The following is a 23356-nucleotide window of genomic DNA, read 5'->3' on the forward strand; positions in this document are numbered from 1 at the left end:
TTAATCAACTTTGTAGAAGAGATTGCATGCAGTAAATTTGTAATTATTCCCAAAAAGAAAAACAAAACAAAAACTTCATTTCATTGGTAATAATTGAAAGAAGTGGGACATCAGCATCTTATTCTGAAAACTAACAGTATTTTGTAAGAACTTCATTTCAAAGTAACCACTAAACAGCACTAATCGATGAAGGGAAGTTCTTTATACATAATTCCAGCCAATAGGTATGGGAGGGATAACAACTAAAAATCACCATTTTATAAACCCTAATTCATCAATTGCTTTAAGTGATGCTTGTCTATGGCTCCAGCCATTAGATGAAAGACTGATGTGAACTATCACATAGAAGAAATCAGGTCCTCACCACCAGCTCACCAATCTGAGACTCACTAAACGTGAGACAACCTGGGTGCTTCCCAACATTCAGAAGAAGTACCCGTTATAGAATATTCTTGCCCAAAAAGCTAACCTAAAACTTAACCTAACTCTTTAACCTAACTCTTTAGATTAGTTCTCAGCCTTGACTGCTTACCAGCAACACCTCAGAAGATTTTCAAAGATACTATTGCTTGGGTCCCACCTTTCATCAATTAAATCAACAACACCTCTGGAGGTGAGGCTCAGTGTGTCATCATAAATCTCCCTGGGGTGACTCTAATGTACAAGCAGAATTGAGAATCACTAATCCAGCATTAAGAGGATCTACTTCACAGGATATGGATATGCAGCAATTCTCAAATTTTAATGTGTCCTTCATCCCCTGGGGATCATGTTAAAATACAGATTCTGATTCAATAGTCTTGGGGTGGGTCTGATATTCTGTTCAGAGATGATGCTAATGCAGCCAGGAGGCTTAAAACAGAAAGAATATAGACCAGTGCTGTCCACTAGAAATATGAGTCACATATGTAATTTTAAATATTCCAGTAGATACATGAAAACCTGACAGAATTAATAATGTACTTATTTATCCTAATATGTCCAAAATATCATTTCAACATGTAGTCAATGTAAGAAGTTACTAATGAGATATTAACTTTATTTCATAATCTCATATGTATTTCACACTTACAACATATCTCAATTTAGACTGACCATGCTGAGCCATATGTGGCTAGTGGCTAACATGTTGGACAGCATGAATATAGGAAAATTAAGTAAACCACAAGGGAACATTCCAGAATGCTAGGCATTCTAGATGAAAAGTCTGTAAATAAACAACTGTAAGAAAAAATGAATGTGGGAGAAACTACTTTACCAAGTGGCTAAGGAGTTATAGCTGTATGTATGATTTTCAATCCTGATTCAGAAACATCAACTACAAAACAATATATTTTAGACAAACAGGAACATTTGGTTACAGATGAGCACTGGATGATAGAATGCAATGTTCCTAATTTTATTAGGTGTGACTATGTGAAAAAAAATTCTTTTTTTAAAAAGGTGTACTAAAGTATGTAGGAATACATAACACTGATTTACTTTAATAACAGATTAAAGTTTGACTTAGTTGAAAGACAGTTCAGTCAAAAAAAAGGTGGGGGGAGAAGATGACAACAATGATGGTAACAAAATAGAAAAAGGAGATAAAGCAAATCTGATAAACTCTTAGTAACTGTTCAATCTGTGTGATGGGCATTTCAGGGTTTTACTATAAAAATTATCTTTTGTGTGCACTTCAAAGTTTCTTAATAAAACAATTAAGTTGGATGTGGTGACACATGATTGTAATTACTCTGGAGGCTGAGACAGGAGGATCACAAGTTAGAGGCCAGTCTGGACTACTAAGTGACACCCTGTCTTGAAATAAAACTGAATAAGGGCCAAGGTGTAGCTCAGTGTTACAGCACTCCTAGGTTCAACCTCTAGTACGACAAATAAAACAAAGAAATTGAAAATAAAATATCTTTAGACTCTAAATATTAATTCTAACTTAAAAATAACAGTGTAAACCAAATATAACATATACCATCTTAACCACTTTTAAGTGTACATACAGTTCAGTGGAATTAAACACATTCACAATGATGTAAAACCATCACTAGCAGCTATCACGTAGCTCTTTTCATCTTGTAAAACTGAAAATCTATATCAAACAGTAATTTCCCAGTCTCCCCTTGAGCCCCAGGCAATCAACCAGTATTCTATTTTTCTATGTAAATTTTACTATTCGAAGTCCTCATATAAGTGGAAACTTAGTATATCTGTGAATGATTTATTTCACTTAGCATAAACAATGTCCTGAAACTTCACCCATATTGTAGCATATTTCCTTCCTTTTTAAGCTAAATAGTATTTCATTGTGTGTACATACCATATTTTGCTTTTCTATTCATTCAGATAAGATACCTTTTATGTCATCTGTCTTTTTAAATCTATTAAGAGTTTAATGTGGGAGAGAAGATGGTGGATTAAAGGAAGGATGCACTTCCCAGCAGTTCCTTAGCCCCAACTTACAAAGCAGGAAGACTGTTCTTCAGTGAGGTGGGTAACTAATGGTACTCACTGAAACTTAACACTGGACTGTTTAAAAAAAAAAAACCACATATACACATACACACACATAGAGACAAACATAATATTTCAGAGACACACCAACTTGACTAGCAGTGGTAGGTGCAGTGACAAGAGGAGCATAAGCAAAGAGAGAGGACAGGGCAGCTGGTAGGAAAAGAAATAGATATCTTAATAGGAACCCAGATATGTGTCTAGAAACTGACAAGGTATAACTGAACCAGACACTTATGCAATGGGAGACAAAAATACAGAGATAATAAAGGAGATGATGGATCAAGCAAATGAAAAGAAAGGGGCTGCTATTGAAGCTCTGAATGATAATGAACTACAGAAAGCCATTGACTTGTTCACAGATGCCATCGAGCTAAATCCTCACTTGGGTATTCTGTGTACCAAGAGAGTCACTGTCTTCACCAAATTACAAAAGCCAAATACTTCCATTTAAGACTGTGACGGAGCCATTGAAATAAATTCTGATTCAGCTCAGCCCTCCAAGTGGTTAAGGAAAGCACACAGACTTCTGGGACACTGGAAGGAATCCCATGATCTTGTCCTTGCCTATAAACTGGATTATGTTGGTGATGCTAGTGCAATGCTGAAAGAAGTTCAACCAAGGGCCCAGAAAATTGCTGAACAATGGATAATGTATGAGCAAAAACATGAAGAGTGAGAAATCAAAGAAACAATAAAAGAATGAATTAAGAAGGCTTGGGAATAGCATGATAGCCTAGAGGGAGGAAAAATCCAGATAGTAAGCAGAAGCTCAGTATGGTTCTTTTCTGGGTGACTTTCCTAAGGAGAATACCTGGAAGGGGAGTGGGCATGCCTGCAATGGCAGGAATGCCTTGGCTCAATGAAACTTTTAGTGACCTGGAAGCAACCTAGATCACTTAATGGATGTCATAAAAATACATCAGAAGAGTTGGGGTTCTATGAAGATAATTCCTACTCCTCTACACCAAATAGAGTTGAAACATTTTACTGTGGTTTGTCCTTAGGGTATTTATTTAGATAACGTTTTCCTATTAGGAATTACAAACTTGAAACACTTTTTACAACTTAAAGATATTTAAAACAAAAGAAAAGGGGGTGCAAATTCATACATTTTTCTTTGCTAATTACTTTGGATTTTTCCTTTGACATGGGCAAGGAAGACACTACAGTATGGAAAGTTTGTTAGTCTAGTGTGAGTGAAATAATGACTTATTAGTGAGAAGCAAATAAATATCATTTACATAGGTAAAGTTGGAGTTGGATAAAGTTTGAGGCATTTTGATTTGTCTTTTGAAATACTTTTCTTAAAAAAAACTACATTTGTTTTGATAAAACTATTAGAATCACCACCAGTGTTTCACTATAACCTGGGTAGGAACTGGAAGTACTTGAGGCAGCAGAAACCTTACTATGTTTAATATGACATGCACCTTGGTGTAGGTTGCATTTAAATCTTACACTGTGTTGAAGAGGTGATTTTTTTTTTTTTTTGGTTATGCTGCAGTGGATTACTTAGCTCTATTTTAACATGGGGAAATAAGAGAGTACTTTTCTTTTTATATTTCTGTGTTTAAAATTTAATTTACTTTTCCTCATCAGAAAATAATCAACCCTATGCCTGCTTTCTGCTTGCTGTATTAGCTAATGATAATTTTTTTCTTACTAGCATTATCACTGCTATCTTCACTCACTCATAGCATAAATGTGCAAGCATGTTTCATGTTAATTAGATGTATAATACATATTAATTTAATATGTAATATATATAGTAATGGTGGGATAATACTCATAGTAGTGTAGTTTCTTACAATATTTTTTGTTTTGTTTTTAACATTTTTTAAACTTTATTTTATTTATTTATTTACTTTTATGTGGTGCTGAGTATCGAACCCAGGGACTTGCACTTGTGAGGTGAGCGCTCTACCGCTGAGACATAACCCCAGCCCCTCTTACAATCTTAAATAAGATTGCTTATTTAAATGTTATATTCCACCCTGACAAAATCCTGTGATATCAAAAACCAATGGAAGAGGTATTCTTTTTGGTGTTGGTCTTCTACTTAGGAAATACCTACTGATCTTTGTCTATTTAAGAGTATATGGTTTGAATTAATTGATGTATATAGAGGCAATTAGCTTCTTGATCAATTTTAAAATAGATGAAAGCCTTATTAATTCATTATGGAATAGTTAGCACTATGAAGATTCATTATTTATCTCTTCCATAAATACTGCAACTATACCTCTACCTAGGCTTTCTTTCCCTCTTGCCCCTGCAGGGATAAGGAATATGATAAATTTTATGGAGTGCATTTCTACATTAGCACATTTCTGACATCATTTCTAATGCTTTTCTATGCACAGGTAGACAGAAATACAACTGTTACAAAAGTGAGAGAAAGCTGTAATCTAATGGAGCATGCTTTTAAAATCCTTTAAAAATACATTTATATTTGGATTGGGGTTTTCAAGTGTTCTTTTTGTTCATATGTATTATCAAAATCTTCAATATGTGCTGTTCTTAATTCAATAAGAACAGTATCTTCCTGGACTCTATTTGATTGGCTTAATTATACATGGCTTAGCTATATTCTAATATTATGAATATAATTATAAATGGGTATGAGTAACATTATTCTTCTGAAAATGTACCCTGTGCTTTTAGATTTTTGAAAGTTCCATAAATACAGTCATAATTTTCATAGACACTCAATAACATTTCTAAACCAAAATGTTCTTTTTTTTCTGCCAATGATGCTAGAAGAAGGAAAACAAAGTTTTTCTTCTTAAAAATATATAGTTGGGGTTGTGGCTTACTGGTAGAGCTCTTGCCTCACATGTGTGAGGCATTGGGTTTGATACTCAGTGCCACATATAAATAAATGAATAAAATACAGATCCATCAACAACTAAAAATTTTTAAAAATATATATATATATAGTTATTGGATATTTCTAGGTATTTTAAAAATAAAATATAATTTCAAACTGGAAAAAATAAATAAATAAGCAAATAAATAGCTTCCCTGTAATCCAACAGCAATTCTGCTGAGAAAAAAAATCAGCAAAACCATTCTTTTCACAACCTAAAATAAACAAACAAACTTGGGAAGTTATCTAAATAAGGAGGTAAAAAGATCTCTGCAATGAAAATTATAGAACACTAAAGAAAGAAATTAAAGAAGAGCTTATTAGTTTTAATCAACTTTTTTTTTTTGTCACTGTGACCAAAACACCTAGCAAGAACAATTTTAGAGGAGAAGTTTATTTGGGGCTCACAGTTTCAGAGGTCTCACTCCCCAGACAGCTGGCTCCATTGCTCTGGCCCCAAGGTGAGGAAAAACATCATGGTGGAAAAGTGTGAAAGAGAAAAGTGGCTCAGGACATGGAACCAGGGAGCAGAGAGAGAAACTAAACTTGGCTCACAAAGTACAAAATATATACCTTAAAAGCACACCTCTGATGACTCACCTTTTCCAGCCAAAACTTACCTATCTATACTTCCCACCCTGTTAATTGTATCAGTGGATTAATGTACTTATTATTTTAAGGTTCTCATAACCCAATCATCTCACTTCTGAGTGTTCTTGCATTGTCTCATACATGAAATTTTGGGGGACACCTCATATCTAAACCATGGCACCTTAGAATATGTAAAGACCTCCTATATTCTTATACAGGCAGAATTAATATTGTCAAAATGGCCAAACTACCAAAGGTAACATATAGATTCAATGCAATCCCCATCAAAATATCAATGACATTCTTCACAGAACTAGAAAGACAGTCCTTAAATTCATTTGGAAGAATAAGAAATCCAGAATAGCCAAAGCAATCCTGAGCAAGAAGAGCAATGCAGAAAGCATCACAATACCCAATCTCAAATTATACTACAGAGGTATAGTAACAAAAAAAGCACAGTGTTGGCATCAAAATAGACATGAATGGAATAGAAGACAGAGACAAACCCACATACTTATAGCCACCTGATACTTGACTAAGGTATTAAAATTGTGTGTTGGGGAAAAGACAGACTTTTTAACAAATGGTGCTGGAAAAACTGGATATCCATATATAGAAGAATGAATTTAGATCCCTCTCACCCTGCACAAAAGTCAATCAAAATGAATCACTGTCTTAGGAATTAGAAATCTTACAACTACTAGATGAAACCACAGGGTTAACACTCCATTATACAGGTGCAGGCACTAACTTCCACAATAAGACCTTTAAAGCACAAGAACTAAAACTAAGAATCAATATGTAGGATATCACCAAATTGAAAAGCTTCTGTACAACAAAGGAAATGATTAAGAGTGTGAAGAGAGAGAGCTTACAGAATGAGAGAAAATCTTTGCTAGCTAATTCTCCAATGGGATCAATATTCAGAATAGACTAAAAAAAAAAAAACTCAAAACAATGAGCATTGGAAAAACCCAATAATCCAATCAACAAATGGGCAAAAGATCTAAACAGATGTTTCTCAAAAGAAGAAACACAAATGGCCAATAAATACTTTTTTTAAAAGTTCAATATCTCTAGCAATCAGGGAAATGCAAATCAAAAATACACCAAGATCTCACTCCAGTCAAAATAGAAATCCTCCACAACACAAAAAATAAATGCTGTCAAGGATGTGAGGAATACGGTGCGCTGATACTTTGTTGGTGGAACTGCAAATAAGTACAATCCCTCTAAAAAGCAGTAGGGAGATTCCTCAAAAAACTAGAACTGTAATCACCATAAACCCTGTTATCTTACTCCTTGGTATTTATCAAAAAGTACTAAAATCAGCATACTATAGTGATACAGCCACTTCAATGTTTATAGCAGCAGAATTCACAATAGTCAAACACAATCAGCCCAGAACACCATCAATAGATTAATGAATCAAGAAAAAGTGGCATAAACATATAATGAAGTTTTACTCAGCCATAAAGAAGAATGACATTATGGCATTTGCTGGTAAATGAATGGAAATGGAGAACTTCATGCTAAGTGAAATAAGCGAGACTCAGAAAGTCAAGGGTCAAATGTTTTCTCTCATATGTGGTAACTACAGCAAAATAAGAAAAAAGAAAGCAGGAGGGGTCAGATTTCATAAAGGTATAGGGAAGATCAGTGGAATAGAAGGGGGAGATGTGAGGGAGGGAAGAAGGGAAAGAAGAGAAAATATAGAATGAATTTAATAAAATCACATTATATGCATATGCAAATACACTATTGGAAATTTCACCTTTAAGTATATGTAGAAAGTAATGATAAAAGTAAATAAATAAATAAGTGGGAGGAAGATCAATAGAGGAAGGAGAATTAGGGGGAGAGAGGAGGGAAAAGAAGGGAACAAACAGGGATTGAAACCAAATTCCATGCATGTATAATTTTGTCAAAAAAATATAGTCACACAAATACTATGTGTGACTATAATGCTCTTATAAAAAAAGAGTTTAATGAGGCTTCCCATATGTCTATCCTGGGACACTTCCAATGGGAACTTAACGCTAATGCACACACTGCTGCTGTTGGGAAGTGTTCCGCATACCTTGTTGAGGTCTCTTTGGCTAATTGTCTTTTGTCTGGTTTTAGTTATTATTTCAAAGGGTACTAAAGTCTCCAACTATTATTGCAGAACTATTTCTCTCTTATTTTTTGCTTCATGTATTTGGAGGGTCTGTCATTAGATGCATAACAATATCACCTATCTATTCTTGCAGTATGAACCTTTTTATTAATATAAAGTCCCTCTTTGTCTCTTATAACCTTTTTTGATTTAAAGTTTTTTTTCTTAGAATAGCATACTATACTTGTTCTCTTTTGGTTTTTATTTGCATAAAATCTTTTTCCATAAGTTTGTGACTTCTGATATAAAGTGAGCCTCTTACTGAAATCTATCTTTTGATTGGAGAGTTTAATCCACTTACACTTAATTACTGCTAAGGACAGACTTATGTCTTTTTGATACCTGTTTTCTATATGCCTTAATAGCCTCTTTTCCTGAAGTACTGTCTTCTTTTGTGTTTGGTCAAATTTTTGGTATGTAATGTTTCAATTTCTTTCTTATTTCCTTTTATAGATATTGTATAGATATTTGTGTTTACGAAGGAGATTACATTTAATATCTTAAGGTTATAATACTTGAATTTGAGTTACATCAACTTCAATAAAAATATATAAAAACTCTGCTCAAGGAGAAGTCTGCCCTCATCCCTTTTAATTATCAATGTTTCAAAATTACATCTTTATGCATTTTGTGCCTCAATATATAATCTAATAACTTTTTAAAGTGTGCTAATCTTATAAAAAACAAAATGTGTACTTATTAGCCAAAGGTAAAAATATTAGCTTTTGGACTAATTATTTTTTGAATGTACTAGTCTATTAAATCATGTAGAAAATAAAAACTAGAGTACAAACCACTGTTAAAAATATACTGGCATATTTGCCCATGGTCCACCTTTAATGAGATCCCCCTTTCTCCATATAGCTTCAAGTTTCATTTTGCCTTGTGCAAGGCAAGTCTAGAGGAAATGAACTCCCTCTTTTTAAAAACATTATTTTATCACTATTTTTATTAAAATCATTAATGTATGTTAATTGTATCATATAACAGGTTTCACTGTGACAATTTCGTATATGCTTTGCTATTACCTTCTCCTACCCCCCTACATTCCCATTCCCTTCCATAATATTTCCCCTTCCAATTTTATGTTCTCTCCCCTTCCCGCTAGACAGAAAATGATGTTTGTCTGAGTCTGGCTTATTTTGCTTAACACAATCTCTAGTTCCATCTATTTCCTGGCAAATGACATGATTTCATTTTTCTTTATGGATGGATAATACCTCCATTGTGTGTGTGTGTGTGTGTATACACCCCATATATTCTTTACCCATTCATCTGTTAGTAGGCATCTAGGCTGAGAATGTCTTAATTTCTTCCTCATGTTTGAAGGCTATTTTTGCTGGACATAGGATTTCGAGAAGATAGTTTTGTGTTTTTTTTATAAGCACTTTGAATATATTGGCCCACTGATTTCTGGCCTCCAGAACTTCTGATGAGAAATCTGCTGAAAATCTTACTGAGGATCCTTGGTGTATGAGAAATTCCTTTTTTTCCCCCTTGCTGTTTTCTAAATTTCCTTTGTCCTTCAAAAGTTTGTTTGTAATGTGTGTTGGTGTATATTTCTTTCTTTCTTCTTTTTACTTGTTCTTTTTAGTTTTACATGACAGTGGAACATATTTTGGCACATCATACATACATGGAGGTTAACTTCCCACTTTTGTGGTTGTACAGGATGTGGAGTTACACTGAATGTGTATTCATATATGAACACAGGAAAGTTATGTCCAATTCATTCTACTGTCTTTCCCATTCCCATCCCCCCTTCCTTCCCTCAACTCCCTGTCCAGTCCAGCAAACCCTCACTCCTCCCTCCTCTCAGCATCTGCATATCAGAGAAAACATTTGGCCTTTGAATTTTTGGGATTGGCTTATTTCACTTAACAAGATAGTCTTTCTCCAGGTCCATCCATTTACTGGCAAATGCCATAATTTCTTTCTTCTTTATGGTTGAGGAACATCCCATTGTGTTATATGTACCATTTTCTTTATCAATTCATCTGTTGGAGAGCACCTAGGTTGGTTCCATAGCTTTGGTGTATATTTCTGAGTTCATCTCACCTGGAGCTCACTGAGCTTCTCAGTGTTTATATTAAAGTTTTTCACCAAACCTGTGGAGTCTTTAGCCATTGTTTCTTCAAATATCTTCTTTTCCCCTTTCTCTTCCTTTTCTTTTAATGAAATTCCCACAAAGCATCTTTTGGTCTGCTTGATGTTATTCCACATGTGCCTTAAGGACTCTGTTTGATTTTCTTCAACCTTTTCTTTCTTTTCCTTAGACTTGATAAGTTCCTTTGCCTGTTTTCATGTTTATTGATTCTTTCTTCTGTATGTTCAAATCTGCTGTTGAATTCCCCCAGTGAGTTTTTCATTTCAGTTATTATACTGTTCAGCTTCAGAATTCCGTGTTTTCTCTTTCTTCACTGATATTTTCCTTTTGCTTACACACTATTTTCTTGACTTTCTCCACATCTTCTTTTTTTTTTAAATTTTTTTTTATTGGTTGTTCACAACATTACAAAGTTCTTGACATATCATATTTCATACATTAGATTGAAGTGGGTTATGAACTCCCAATAATTCTATAACCATCTTTAAAACTTGTTTTGACCGGCATGGAAGTACCTGCTTATAATTTCAGCAATTTGAGAAACTGGGTTGCAGATTACAAGTTCAAGACAAGCCTCTATAACTGCTGCAAGGCTCTGTCTCAAATTGAAAAATACAAAGGACTGGGGATATAGCTCAGTGGTATAGCATGCCTCAGTGGTATAGTTCTATCCCAAGTACTAAAAATCAAACAAAATCAACCAAACACAATTATTTAAAAATCTTTATCATGTAGACAACATCAGGTCTTTATCAGGGACAATTTCTTCAGATGTGTTTTTCCTTGAATGGACCACACTTTCCTGTCTGTGTCCTCTAATTTTTTGATGAAAAACTATACATATGAATTTAACAATGTGGTAATTCAGAAAATCAGATGCTCTTTTCTTTCCATGATTTGTTATTCTTTTGTTATTGTTTTATTATTGTTGTTAGAGGATGTCAGTGCTGAACATCAGCCTGCTAACACAAGCTTAAAATCTTCTCTGAATCTGATCTTTTTTCTTAGTATGCATGATAACTTTATAGTTTTTCCCATATACCTGGTTGTTTTTGAATGTCTCCACTGGATGATGGAAAGGAAAAAGAAAATAAAGGGGGTGGGGAAGAATGCCCTTTAAATCCCCTGGAAACCTCTTCAGCCAAAGGTGGAAGGTCCTGTAACAATGGAGGAGTGGTGCAAGAGCAATGGCCCCTCTACACACTACCTCTTTGTTTGCATGTCTGTGATCAGAAGCAACAATCAGTGACCCAAGCCAAGGTCCCTGGATTGGAGGACAAGCTATTTTTTTTTGACCACCTGGCAGCCAGGAGCTGTGGGCATACTGCTTCAGAACACCTGCATAGTCACCCACTATAGGGTTGGAGGAAGGTATGGTTAGCTGCTACTGGGCTAAAAACGGAAACTGACTGAAATTAACATCTAAGCCTTCCTCTAGAAACCTTCCAGAAATTATAGAGTTCTAAAATAGTTACATTACACAGATTCTGCCAATATAATTGTTGACTAGGTGGACAGATTCCTGATGCTTCCTACTCCAACATCTTCTCAGAATTCTCTTTTATAAAAGTTGATTAAATGATAAAGAATTAAAATAACTTCATGGAAATAATATTGTATGTTATAATAACAATGTGTATTTTTATAAATTGTTATTGAGAGAGGCTTCTTTTCTTCATGTACTCAACGTAAAACATTTGCATAACAAAGATGCCAAAAGTGAATCTTTTTTTTCTTTTATAATGAGTCACTTCTCAATGAAATGCCCCATTGTGGTCCCATCTGCTGCTAGGCCCCTGACTCAAATATATGGACATCTGCTCTGTAGGAGATTCTGCAGTTTTAATAGAACACATTACAACTAAAGGCAATGAAATACCATTCTAGTAAATCAGTAACCTTTCCTAATTCAGTATCCTAATTTCCCATTAACACTCAATCAGTATAATAGAACATGGTTTTACCTATGTGGTACCTGGCTTTTTCTCTGATGACTGCATTTTCTTAATATTTTTGTCCTTATATGGCAATGAAGTATATATTCTATATTAACACTGTTGTAATTTAAAACTTTAATAACAATTTTTACCTGACAAAATATATTCCTGACCAGATGACTAGAAACTGTCATAATTTATCCATTTTTAAGACAGCCATGATAACACCACTCCCCCAATATGTTGTCCATAAAGAAAAAGGGGATAATAAAACACCATGTTCCTAAATGCCCTTTTCTGTTCCCAAAAAACCTAGCTAAGTAAAGAGAACAGTGGAAGTAGGTCTCATCAGAATGTCTAGACACATATTATCTTGAAGGATACTGGCTGTCTCTCAGGTGTTCAGGTTTTACACATTGTTCTATGGTTGTCTATTCCTAAGGTTTGCTATGCATATTTTATAAAGAGGCCATTTGTGTAGCAGATCATCTACCTGAGGATCTAAACCTGTGTATGTTGACAAATCCTCCCTTTTACGTATGGCTACGAACTGTAATAATTCATCTATTCCTAAGTGAGCCATGATTCTTTGAATAGCAATGTGATTGATGATGTTAATATATCTACCTCACATGCAAGTCCTTATAAAAAGAGATCATGCCTCATTATTTGTATTCTCAGCTACTAGTGGAATCCCAAGAACAAAGTATATGTTTAAATAAATTTTTTGTTTGTTTGTTTTGGGTACTGAGGATTGAACCAAGGATTGCTTAATCACTGAGACATATTCCCAGCATCTTTTTAATATTTTATTTAGAGACAGGGTCTCACTGAGTTGCTAAGTGCGTCACTAAGTTGCTGAGGCTGGCTTTGAATTCATGATCCTGTTGCCTCAGTCTCCCAAACTGCTGGGAAAATAAAAGCTTATTGAATGGAAGTAACTTCAAAAATAAAAATTTCCCACTAATCAGCATAAATAAATATATAATTAAAAGGCTACAAATGGAACACATTTCATAATCTTATGACAAACATTCTATATACTGATCTAATATATAACTTATACTTTAAGCTTGGTTATGTTTACTTTATTGAATAATTTTTAATGTGTAAAATGAAGTTAAAAGTTACTGATGCAAGATAAAATCAACTATTTAAATCTATTTAAATTTAATCTTCAAATGAAAATATCTTTAGATAAAACAAAAACTGCATAATTATTTTTAGGTTAAAAGCATTTAGATAAATTACCAGTAATACTTTACAAAAGAAAAATGAAATTATCTTCTTAATCTTTTAATTGTAATGGAATAACAGAAAACTCTATTGATTTAGTTCTTGATGTTTTTTTCTCCCGCTTACTAGAGTGAGAGGGACGAAAGATGTGGACTGCTCTTCAATGAGTGATACCCTACAAGACAAATCCTCTTTATAGTATCAGAAAAAACAGAAGAGGTCAAATCAAGATATAAATTTCTGGGCAGGCACAGTGGTGCATGCCTGTAATCCCAGTGACTCACAGATTTCATCAATGAAATAAAAGTATTCCTAATCATATATGCATATTTTAAATGGTTCAATATTTTAAAATTCTACCAACTATAAACTTATTCAACTGTACCTTTGTCAATACCTTATAATATGCTCCAAATTAGCATTTTATCAAACACAATGAGTAAAATAATTATAGTTACAAGTGACACTTGTTAAATAGTAATTAAACATGTATGTCTCCCACACACATGGTATATACAAATACATACCATGATTTTAGCCAAATGTCATTTAGAAATTACAACTCAAAATGAATTTCTTGAAACTGAGGGATAATACAGTCAAGTCACTGTTTGATCTGTAGCATTCAGGCATGAAAAAGTAAACCACTTAAAATTTCCTATTTATGTTTCTTCATGAATAAATAGAAAACATTTCATAATCTGTAACAAACTTTCCATGTTGATCCAAAATATAACTAATACTTTGTTTATGTTTATTTTTTTGAATGAAGTGTAATTTTTTAAATAAGGATATTTTAGGTTGCTACAGACCAAAGCAGAGGAATAAATTGAATATTTTTTGAATATCTTCTATTTCACAGTTATATTCCTAGTTATACATAACACTCAATTATCTAAAAAATGAACATTATTTCTCTCTCAGAGATGAAGAAGCAGAAGCTTCAAGATATTAATTAATTTAAGGCAGAGCTCATAACTGGCAGTGTAAAGTCATTATCTAGATGGTTCTGATCTGCAAAAAAGCTTTAGGATGCTTTTGTTCTACTCCACAGTAACTTGTATTCTATCACCAAAACTACAAAATTTTCAGATTTTATGAGTACCCAAAGACATAATCAAAGAATAATGGTAATTCAAATATAGCTAATCATTAAGAAATATAAAAAAGGTGACAAAGGATTTAAATGACCAGGAAAAAATAACATAATGTAAAAGCAAATATTATATGCCTCATATTCTACCTCTTAATATTCCTTTTCTGATTTTTCCATAGATACATTTAAATTTTTAATCTTTCAAGAGGCCACTTTTATCTTCTCAGGATGAACAAAGGGAATTTCAGTGCCCAGCTGTGGTTGCAGGCCTTTAGAACTCATGTGAAAAAAAATTGTAGCAATATTAAGGAGAAAAATTGTTTGCTCTCTCCCTAGCTACAAAAACAATCATATTATTTCACATATTTGAAACTAATTTTGACAAACTAGTGAACTGTGACCATTCATAGATGAATTCATCTTATTCTCCTGTTTCAGTAGTCTTTAAGGTAGTTTTTTATAACAAAGGAATCTTTTGGGACAATAATTTACACTACCTAGAGATTGTGGTCATATTATAGAATGTAAACCTTTAACATGTGAAATAAAGAAAATAGTCTAATTCTGATTAATGCCCATAATTTGTATTAATTGCCCTATTAATATATTTAGTTAAAATCTTAAAGGTATTAAACACGACTATAAGGTTCCTTTGCAAAATGAAAAGGATCAATGACAGTTTCTACCATGGAAGTATGATAAAACTGTAACTTAAGTGGATTGTTTTCTTAAAAACTAAAATGTTTTTGAGCCTTTGTTTATTTTAAATTATCAAAAGTAAAACAAATTTGATCTATTTAAATTCAATCTTCAAATAAAAATATCTTTAGATAAAACAAAAACTGCATAATTATTTTTATATTAAAAGCATTTAGATAAATTACCAGTAATACTTTACAAAAGAAAAATGAAATTATCTTCTTAATCTTTTAATTGTAAAGGAATAACCAGAAATCTCTATTGATTTAGTTCTTGATGTTTTTTCTCCCTGCTTATTAGAGTGAGGGGGACAAAAGATGTGGACCTGCTCCTCAATGAGTGATACCCTACAAGACAAATCCTCTTTATAGTATCAGAAAAAACAGAAGAGGTCAAATCAAGATATAAATTCCTAGGCAGGAACAGTGGTGCATGCCTGTAATCCCAGCGGCTCAGGAGGATGGTGAGTCAAAGCCAGCCTCAGCAATGGTGAGGTACTAAGCAACTTAGTGAGACCCTGCTTCTAAATAGAATAAAAAATAGGGCTAGGGATGTGGCTCATTTGAATGCCCTTAAGTTCAATTCCTGGTACCAAAAAAAAAAAAAAAAAAAAAGATATAAATTCCTAGTAAATAGTAAGGTGCTTTTTTTCCTGAACAAAACTTTTTTTTAAAGTTAAAAACTCATCTTTTATATTTAGACTCAAAATATCTCCTTACATATTACCTGTTAATTACAAAAACAACAGTAACAAAACAGAAGAGAAAAATACATATCTAAATGATTAAAATTAATATAGTCAACAAAGGGCCAACATACTTCCTTAACTTCTATGTACCTGAAGAAACATACCACTGATGTTGTAGCCTAGCCAAAATGGATAAGCTCATTCTAGTCACATGGAAAAACCAAACACAAATATAAAATTATTGGCTTATCTTCTTCAAAACATTAACCTCATGTATGACAAAGACTGGGAAATTGTTCTATGTTTAAAATGACTGAGGAAACCAATAACCAAATATAAAACATGAGCCTAAACTGGATCTGGTACCAGAAAAATCAAACTTACAAAAAGGGACATTTGAACAACTGATGAAACTAGAATATGAATTGTAGATAAGCAGTATATCAACTCAAATTTCTTAAATTTATCACTGAACTACAGTTATATATGAGAATATCTGTGTTCTTCAGAAACGCAACACTAAAGCACTAAGGTACAAGAATTTTGATGGATGTAATCTCTCAAGTGGTTAAAAATATGTACATGTATATAGGAAAAAGGGGAGAATTATAAGGCAAAAATGTTAAAAGAAGATAAGGAAATTCTATATACTATCCTCAAAAGTTTTCTGAAAGTTCAAAATTATTTCAAAATAAAAAATCATCTCAAGATCAAAAAATGTTAATGTGTGAAGATTTTTCACTATAAATAATAAAACAAACATGACAGAATGATGTAATTAGTACAAATGCTTCAAATGGTGATAGGGAGCTTATTTTATCAGAAAGCTTAATCAATATACTACAGTTTTCTTCACTAAAGAAAGCCTAGCTAAAAAAAAAAAAAAAAAAGAAAGCTATATACTAAACTGCACAGTGATATTCTGGCACAACCTAGGAATAGTTTATACACCATAGTTGCATTTTGAGTAGCAATGGTCTAATATATCATCTTTTTCAATACATCAGTCAATAAATAACTTATTCAACTAAATAAATACTTAAAAATTATACATTTTCATTTGGAAGAACATATACCCATTTATAATACAGTTAACTCTGTGTGGTACAATTACAGGTGAGTTAATTTTCTTCTTATATTTTCTAGTGTTTCTACAATAAACACGGATTACTTTTATAGTAACAAAAGCACAAATAAACATTTAAAAATAATAAGTGAAAGAATTTAAAAGCCATCATATTTCTTAGAATTCAAATTCTATGGCAAGATACATTTTGTCCTAATGTTTATATACTGCCAATTTTTTTTTTCTAAAAAGATATCACTTACAGCTGATCTTGAAGCTCCACAATTATATACTCTAATTGTTCCTTCTCTAATTTATGAGCCAGCTCAGAATCCTCAATCCTTTGAAGTAGTAGTTTATTCTGGGAGACAGATTTAGACAGTTCGTTCTCTCGAAGTCGTAAGAGTTCTTCAAGATACCCCTGGAAATATGATATCACCAAGATAACAGCAACTGTAAAATTCTAATAGAGACCTTGAATATAAATGCTGAGTAGCTTAAATCTCATTACTATTGCTCTTGTAATAAAGTTTTATTGATGAATTAGTAAAAAAATATTGTTTTAATTGAATACAAAAATTTAATGCATATTATCCATTCTTTAAACCTCTTCCCTAAAGTCTGAGCAAATATATTTTAAATTTAAAGCAAATCTTAGTTAAAATACTATAATTTCCAAGTTCCACAAAAGCAATAAATACATATGGCTAGCATCAAAAAATAGACCTAATTACAGAATAACCAATCAGAAAGCTTCCTCTATATGATTTTTTTTTTTTGTACTGGGGATTGAACTCAGGGGCACTGGACCACTGAGCCACATCTCCAGACCTATTTTGTATTTTATTTAGAGACAGGGTCTCACTGAGTTGCTTAGCATCTGTGTGTGCTGAGGCTGGCTTTGAACTTGAAATCCTCCTGCCTTAGCCTCCCGAACTGCTGGGATTACATGTGTGCACCACCATTCCGAGCTGAACATTTTTTTAAGTGCAGATATTAATATTTTAGCATTGACAAGTCAGCAAGAGGCAGTATAATGCTTTTGTTAGGCCTACAGGCTTATGGATTGTCCAGTATCATTCTAGTTTTACCAGTTATTAGCTATGGGTCTTTGAGCAAGACACTTAACCTCTCCATTATAGTTTCATCCCCTAAAAAAGTGGGAACAACATGAGTACCTAGTTAGGAGTACTAAATGAATCAAATCTGCAAACTGTTTTACAACTGTGTCTACTACATTATACATGATATATAATTATTAGCTATTATTATTAACAAACACCTAGTAGATATGAGACTTAGATCTCTTATCCTTTTACTCATTTACTCTTATTTTATATTTGCTGGGAAACATTATTAAATTTATCCTCTAAATTTTTGTGCTGAAATATTTGAATCAGACATCATTTTAATTTTTAATAGCTCTTTCATGTTTTCTGATTATTCCCTTTGGGGGGCGGTATTAAGCCCTGGGCCCTTCATGCTAAGCATACATTCTACCACTGCCGTGTCCTATTTTTAGTTTCAATGTGCTTTCAACTTCTTCTGAGGATATTGATCAGGATCTTTTCTTTGTTGTTTTTATTATTCTTCTAAATCAGTACATGGTATCCTATTCATGTGTCATCAACTGTTTCAGCTCTAAGCTTTATGATACCTGATAATATTAACTCATATTATTTCCCCCTCACACTTATTTTCCATACTTTTTCTGACAATTCTCAAGCATTAATTTTTCCATAATAAATTCTCAAAAATTACATCTTAACATAAACTATATTTGAATATTTTCAAATAATATTTAAGGAATAATTATATCTACCTGGCTGGGGATGTGGATCAAGCAGTAGCGCGCTCGCCTGGCATGCGTGCGGCCCGGGTTCGATCCTCAGCACCACATACAAACAAAGATGTTGTGTCCGCCAAAAAATAAATATTAAAAAAAAAATTCTCTCTCTCTCTCTCTCTTTAAAGAAAAAATTATATCTACCACTCAGATCAATCAGCATGTTTTAAGAGTCAGTGTCAGGTTCTTTTAAAATTACACTCTTCTGGTGGCTGGGGTTATGGCTCAGTGGTAGGTTGTTTGCCTGGGATGTATGAGGCACAGGGTACAATTCTCAGCACTACACATAAATAAATAAATAGATAGATAGATAGATAGATAGATAGATAGATAAAGTCCATCAATGACTAAAAAATATATTTTAAAAATTTTTTTTAATTACACTCTTTTGCACCTCCTCTACAAGTATAACAATATCCTGAAATTTATATTTATCATCCCTTGCTTTTCTTCCTAGGTTTATGACGTATCATCTCAAACAATATATTGTTCAGTTTCCCTGAGTTCTGTCTATATTCTTTTGAAATTTAGGGTTTTTTTTTTTTTTTGGTCTACATTGATGAGTCTAGCTATATATAGTTCATTTATTCTCAATATTGTATGCCATGTGAATTGCCATTTACAGACAATGGTCATTTGGATTAACATAAGCAATACTGCTGTGAATCCATTCACAGTTATGTTTCCTGGTACATACATCCAAGAGTTTCTAGGAAACATGCCTATGAGCAGAATTGGTAGGACATAGGTACCAGATAATGTCAAATTGTTTCTTATAATTGTTTTTGCTTTATACACATTTCTACCTGATATTATATTCACATGACCTTAAATTCTATTAAAGTTATACTGGATCCACTTAATTTGTTGAAGAATATTATTTCTTTTTCACTTCTCAGAAATAGTCAGTATAAAATCAGGATCGCTGACTTTGGAAAATTTGTTAGAATTTTCTCCAAAACATACAGGTCTGATGATTAATAGGTAGACAGATTTTAGACCATTTACTCAATTCTTAAAATAGTTATGGGTCTATCAATTTTGATAAATAACATTTAAAGAAATTCTTCATTAATGTCATAATTCCTATTTGGTTTAATGTAAAACATAAAAACATACTCCAGTTGTTTCTGTGTTCCCATTTAACAAATAAAGAAGGTAGGAGAAATAGACTCAGAAAAAAAATTCTTAATTTAGTTTTCTAAGGCACTGATATAAAATGGTAAAAATTATTCTTTTTTTGGGGGGAGGGGTACCAGGGATTAGATCCAGGGGTGCTTAACCGCTAAGTCACATTCCTAACCCTTTTTATTTTTTGAGACAGAGTCTTGCTAAGTTGCTTAGGACCTGACTAAATTGCTGAGGCTGGCCTTGAGCTTGCGATCCTCCTGTCTCAGGCTCCCAAGATGCTCCCAAGATTATACGCATGCACCACCATTTTGGGGCAAGTATTTGCTGCTTTTGCAGGTATGCTATCTATTTTTTTTAATTCTTAAAATTGTCTATCTGTGCCTTAACTTTAATAAAAATTATTCCTGCTAAGATTCATCACTTTTGCTAGTTGTTTTAAATAAGCAGTTTTTATTAATCTGGTTTTTATATCTGTTATATCATAAGTATCAATTATTTCATTATTTTCCTTTTTTGAACTGGTTTGGTTTTCTTTGCCTACTGTAAGATACTTATTTTTCTTCCTTATAGTATTTGTACAAGTATCATATAAGTTGCAGCTAAAAACTGTTAATATGCACTGTTTTCATTGTCCTTTATTTCTATTTCCTCATTTCTTTTTTACTCATATTTAGAAAGTTTTCAAAAATTCCACTAGGTGATATGTGAGTGGTGATAAACTTTTTATTGATATCTAACTTTATTGCATTATGATTACCATTATATCATGTTTTTAGTGATATCTATATTGTGATATTTGTATTGTGACCTATACTTTTGATAAAAATTGTTCAGCTATTCCATTTGTGCTTGACAAAAATGTATATTTTGTCAAAATTAATGTATTTTAGATCAAGTTTATGTATTGTTTTGTTCAAGCTTACTATATCTTACAGAAGTTTTGTCTGTTCAATATATAAGTTACTTTGAAAGATATTAAAATTACCTAATTCGATTTTGGATTTGTTAATTTCTCTCCTACATATTCTAATTAACTTTTGCTTCATATTTTTCATGGCTATATTATTAAATGTATGTAAATTTAGCCATGTTATACATTCTCAGTGAGTTTTCATTTTAAAAAGACAATGCCTTTCTTTAATCTTAATAATGCTTTGTACCTTTAATGTCTATGTTTAATGATAATGAAACAGAATTCTTTTTTTGTGCATGTAGAATAATGGGAATTGAATCCAGGAGCACTCCAACACTGAGGTACATTCCCAGCCTTCCTTATTTTTTATGTTGAGACAGGATCACAGTTGAATTGCCAAGGCTGGCTTTGAACTTGTGATTCTCTTGCCTCAGCCTTCTGAGTCACTGAGTCACTGGTCTGATACAGAATTATTTTGGTTCATATTTGCATGGGTTATTTATTTCCCTAGTTTCAACTTTTTGTCATTATATTTTATGCATCTTTCTTTTTTAAAAAAATATTTTTTTAAATTGTAGATGAACCTAGTATCTTTATTTATTTATTTTTATACAGTGCTGAGGATTGAACCCAGTACATCGCACGTGCAAGGCAGGCATTCTACCACTGAACAACAGCCCCAGCCCCTTATGCACTTTTCTTATAAACAGCATATAAATTTTATAATTATGTTTCCAACAAATCTGTTTGCCTTAATGGTAAGTTGGTAAGTTTGTGCCACTTACTTTTATGGTGATATTGACTTTTCTGGTTATTACGCAAATCTATTTATACTGCTTTGGTTTTTGTTCTTTTTTTTAATTATTTTTTAGTTGTAGTTGGACAGAATACCTTTATTTTATTTATTTTTATGTGGTGCTGAGGATCAAACCCAGGGCCTCACAAATGCTAGGTGAGTGCTCTACCACTGAGCCACAACCCCAGCCCCTGGTTTTTGTTCTTTTTTAACATACCTATTTTTTCTTATTTGCTTCCTTTATTGTATGAATCAAGTTTTTCCTATTTTTTTTCTTTCCCATTACTAGTTTGGAAGACAAACATTCTATTTTTATTCTTTAAATTGCAACTCCTAAATGTTAACTTTGTAAACAGGCATGCACATTACAAAATGTCTCTACCCTTCATTATCATCAAATCTCTGAAGGCTCTTGCTTCCATAATCCTCTTGTTTTTTTTTTTCTTTTTAAAAGTATTTTGGAGGGGAGAGTGAAATCTTTATTATTTATTTATTCAGTTTTATGTGGTGCTGAGAATTGAACCCAGTGCCTCACATGTGTGAGGCAAGTGCTCTAGTCCTTCTTGCTTCTTCTGATATTTTTAGCCTTTTAATTTTGCTTTTCTTTCATACTCCTAGTGGTAAGCTGCAGCCAGCTCCTATGGGCTCCACAAGATGACTGTTAAATTTTCAAAAGCTTTCTAAGTCTTGCTGTTAAACACTGCTATTATTTAAAAAAAAATTTGTAGTTGTAGATGTACAGAATGCCTTTATTTATTCTATTTATTTATTTTTTTATGTGGTGCTGAGGATTGAACCCAGTGCCTCACACATGCTAGGCAGGTGCTCTGCCATTGAGCTGCAGCCCCAGTCCAGCACTGCTATTATTAAAGATAAAATTATATAAACTTACAACTAAGTGAATTATATAAAAACTCCTCAAAACTCACCATTTCTTAATTATTTTATGTTAATTTATGTTGTTATAGTCATTTATGTCTTACTTCATCTTTCTGACAGAAATACGACATAATCATGTTCTATTGTACATTTCTTCCCATTCACATTCAGTAATGTCATATTGGTGGCTCTAAGTTGGCCATGGTAGGAGTTTTTGCCCCAGAAATTGGCACATCCTAGAAATTAGTGCTCCTCTCTCCATCTGCTCTGTAAGAGCCAGTTATGAAACATATTCTAGGACACAACTGCCATCCTATGATAGTTCTTATTGTTGCTATTTCATGTAGTCCATGTTTATTTACTCTTGCCTTCTAGGTCCAGTTTCTGTTTTAAATGATGGTGGGCCTTATCTGTTGCTCCCCTGTGGGTATTAAAGCACAAATAGCTAAATTTAAAGGATTATAGGCTTATCTCTATCTCTGGGGCTTGCAGGGGTATTAACTAATGTACTTATTCCTCCTGTTTTCACATCCTTGCATGTTCCTGATCCCTAGGAAGTTCCTTTTCTTTGAGAGAGAGCTCTACATAAAACTTTAAAAAACAAAACTGTATTCTAAGCCAAGCACAGAGAGGCACAACTGTAATACCAGCTACTCAGAAAGCTGAGGCAGAAGGACCACAAGTTTAAGTCCAACGTGGGCAACCTAACAAGTCTCTGTCTCAGAATACAAAATAAAAAGGGCTGGGGATACGGCTTGATGGTAGAATGCCAGGAGGCTCAAATTTGTATAATAACCGTCATTTTCAGATTTTTACGGAAGAACAGCTCTCAG

At 33.0% G+C, this 23356-nt stretch overlaps 1 protein-coding gene and 1 pseudogene across 6 annotated transcripts in view; one reads left to right on the forward strand and one right to left on the reverse strand.

Moving 5' to 3' along the window:
* Positions 1-23356, reverse strand: part of Rundc3b (RUN domain containing 3B) — a 147053-nt gene that overhangs the window by 32107 nt on the left and 91590 nt on the right. For all 6 annotated transcript variants that reach the window (XM_078040489.1, XM_078040488.1, XM_078040490.1 and 3 more), the window contains one exon: positions 17222-17379. In XM_078040489.1, coding sequence (XP_077896615.1) covers positions 17222-17379 — 158 coding nt within the window. The remainder of the gene's footprint in view (positions 1-17221; positions 17380-23356) is intronic.
* LOC110596957 (hsc70-interacting protein pseudogene) lies at positions 2689-3393 on the forward strand (annotated as a pseudogene).

The sequence above is a fragment of the Ictidomys tridecemlineatus genome, chromosome 2 (genome assembly GCF_052094955.1).
Source record: "Ictidomys tridecemlineatus isolate mIctTri1 chromosome 2, mIctTri1.hap1, whole genome shotgun sequence".
Taxonomy (NCBI): domain Eukaryota; kingdom Metazoa; phylum Chordata; class Mammalia; order Rodentia; family Sciuridae; genus Ictidomys; species Ictidomys tridecemlineatus.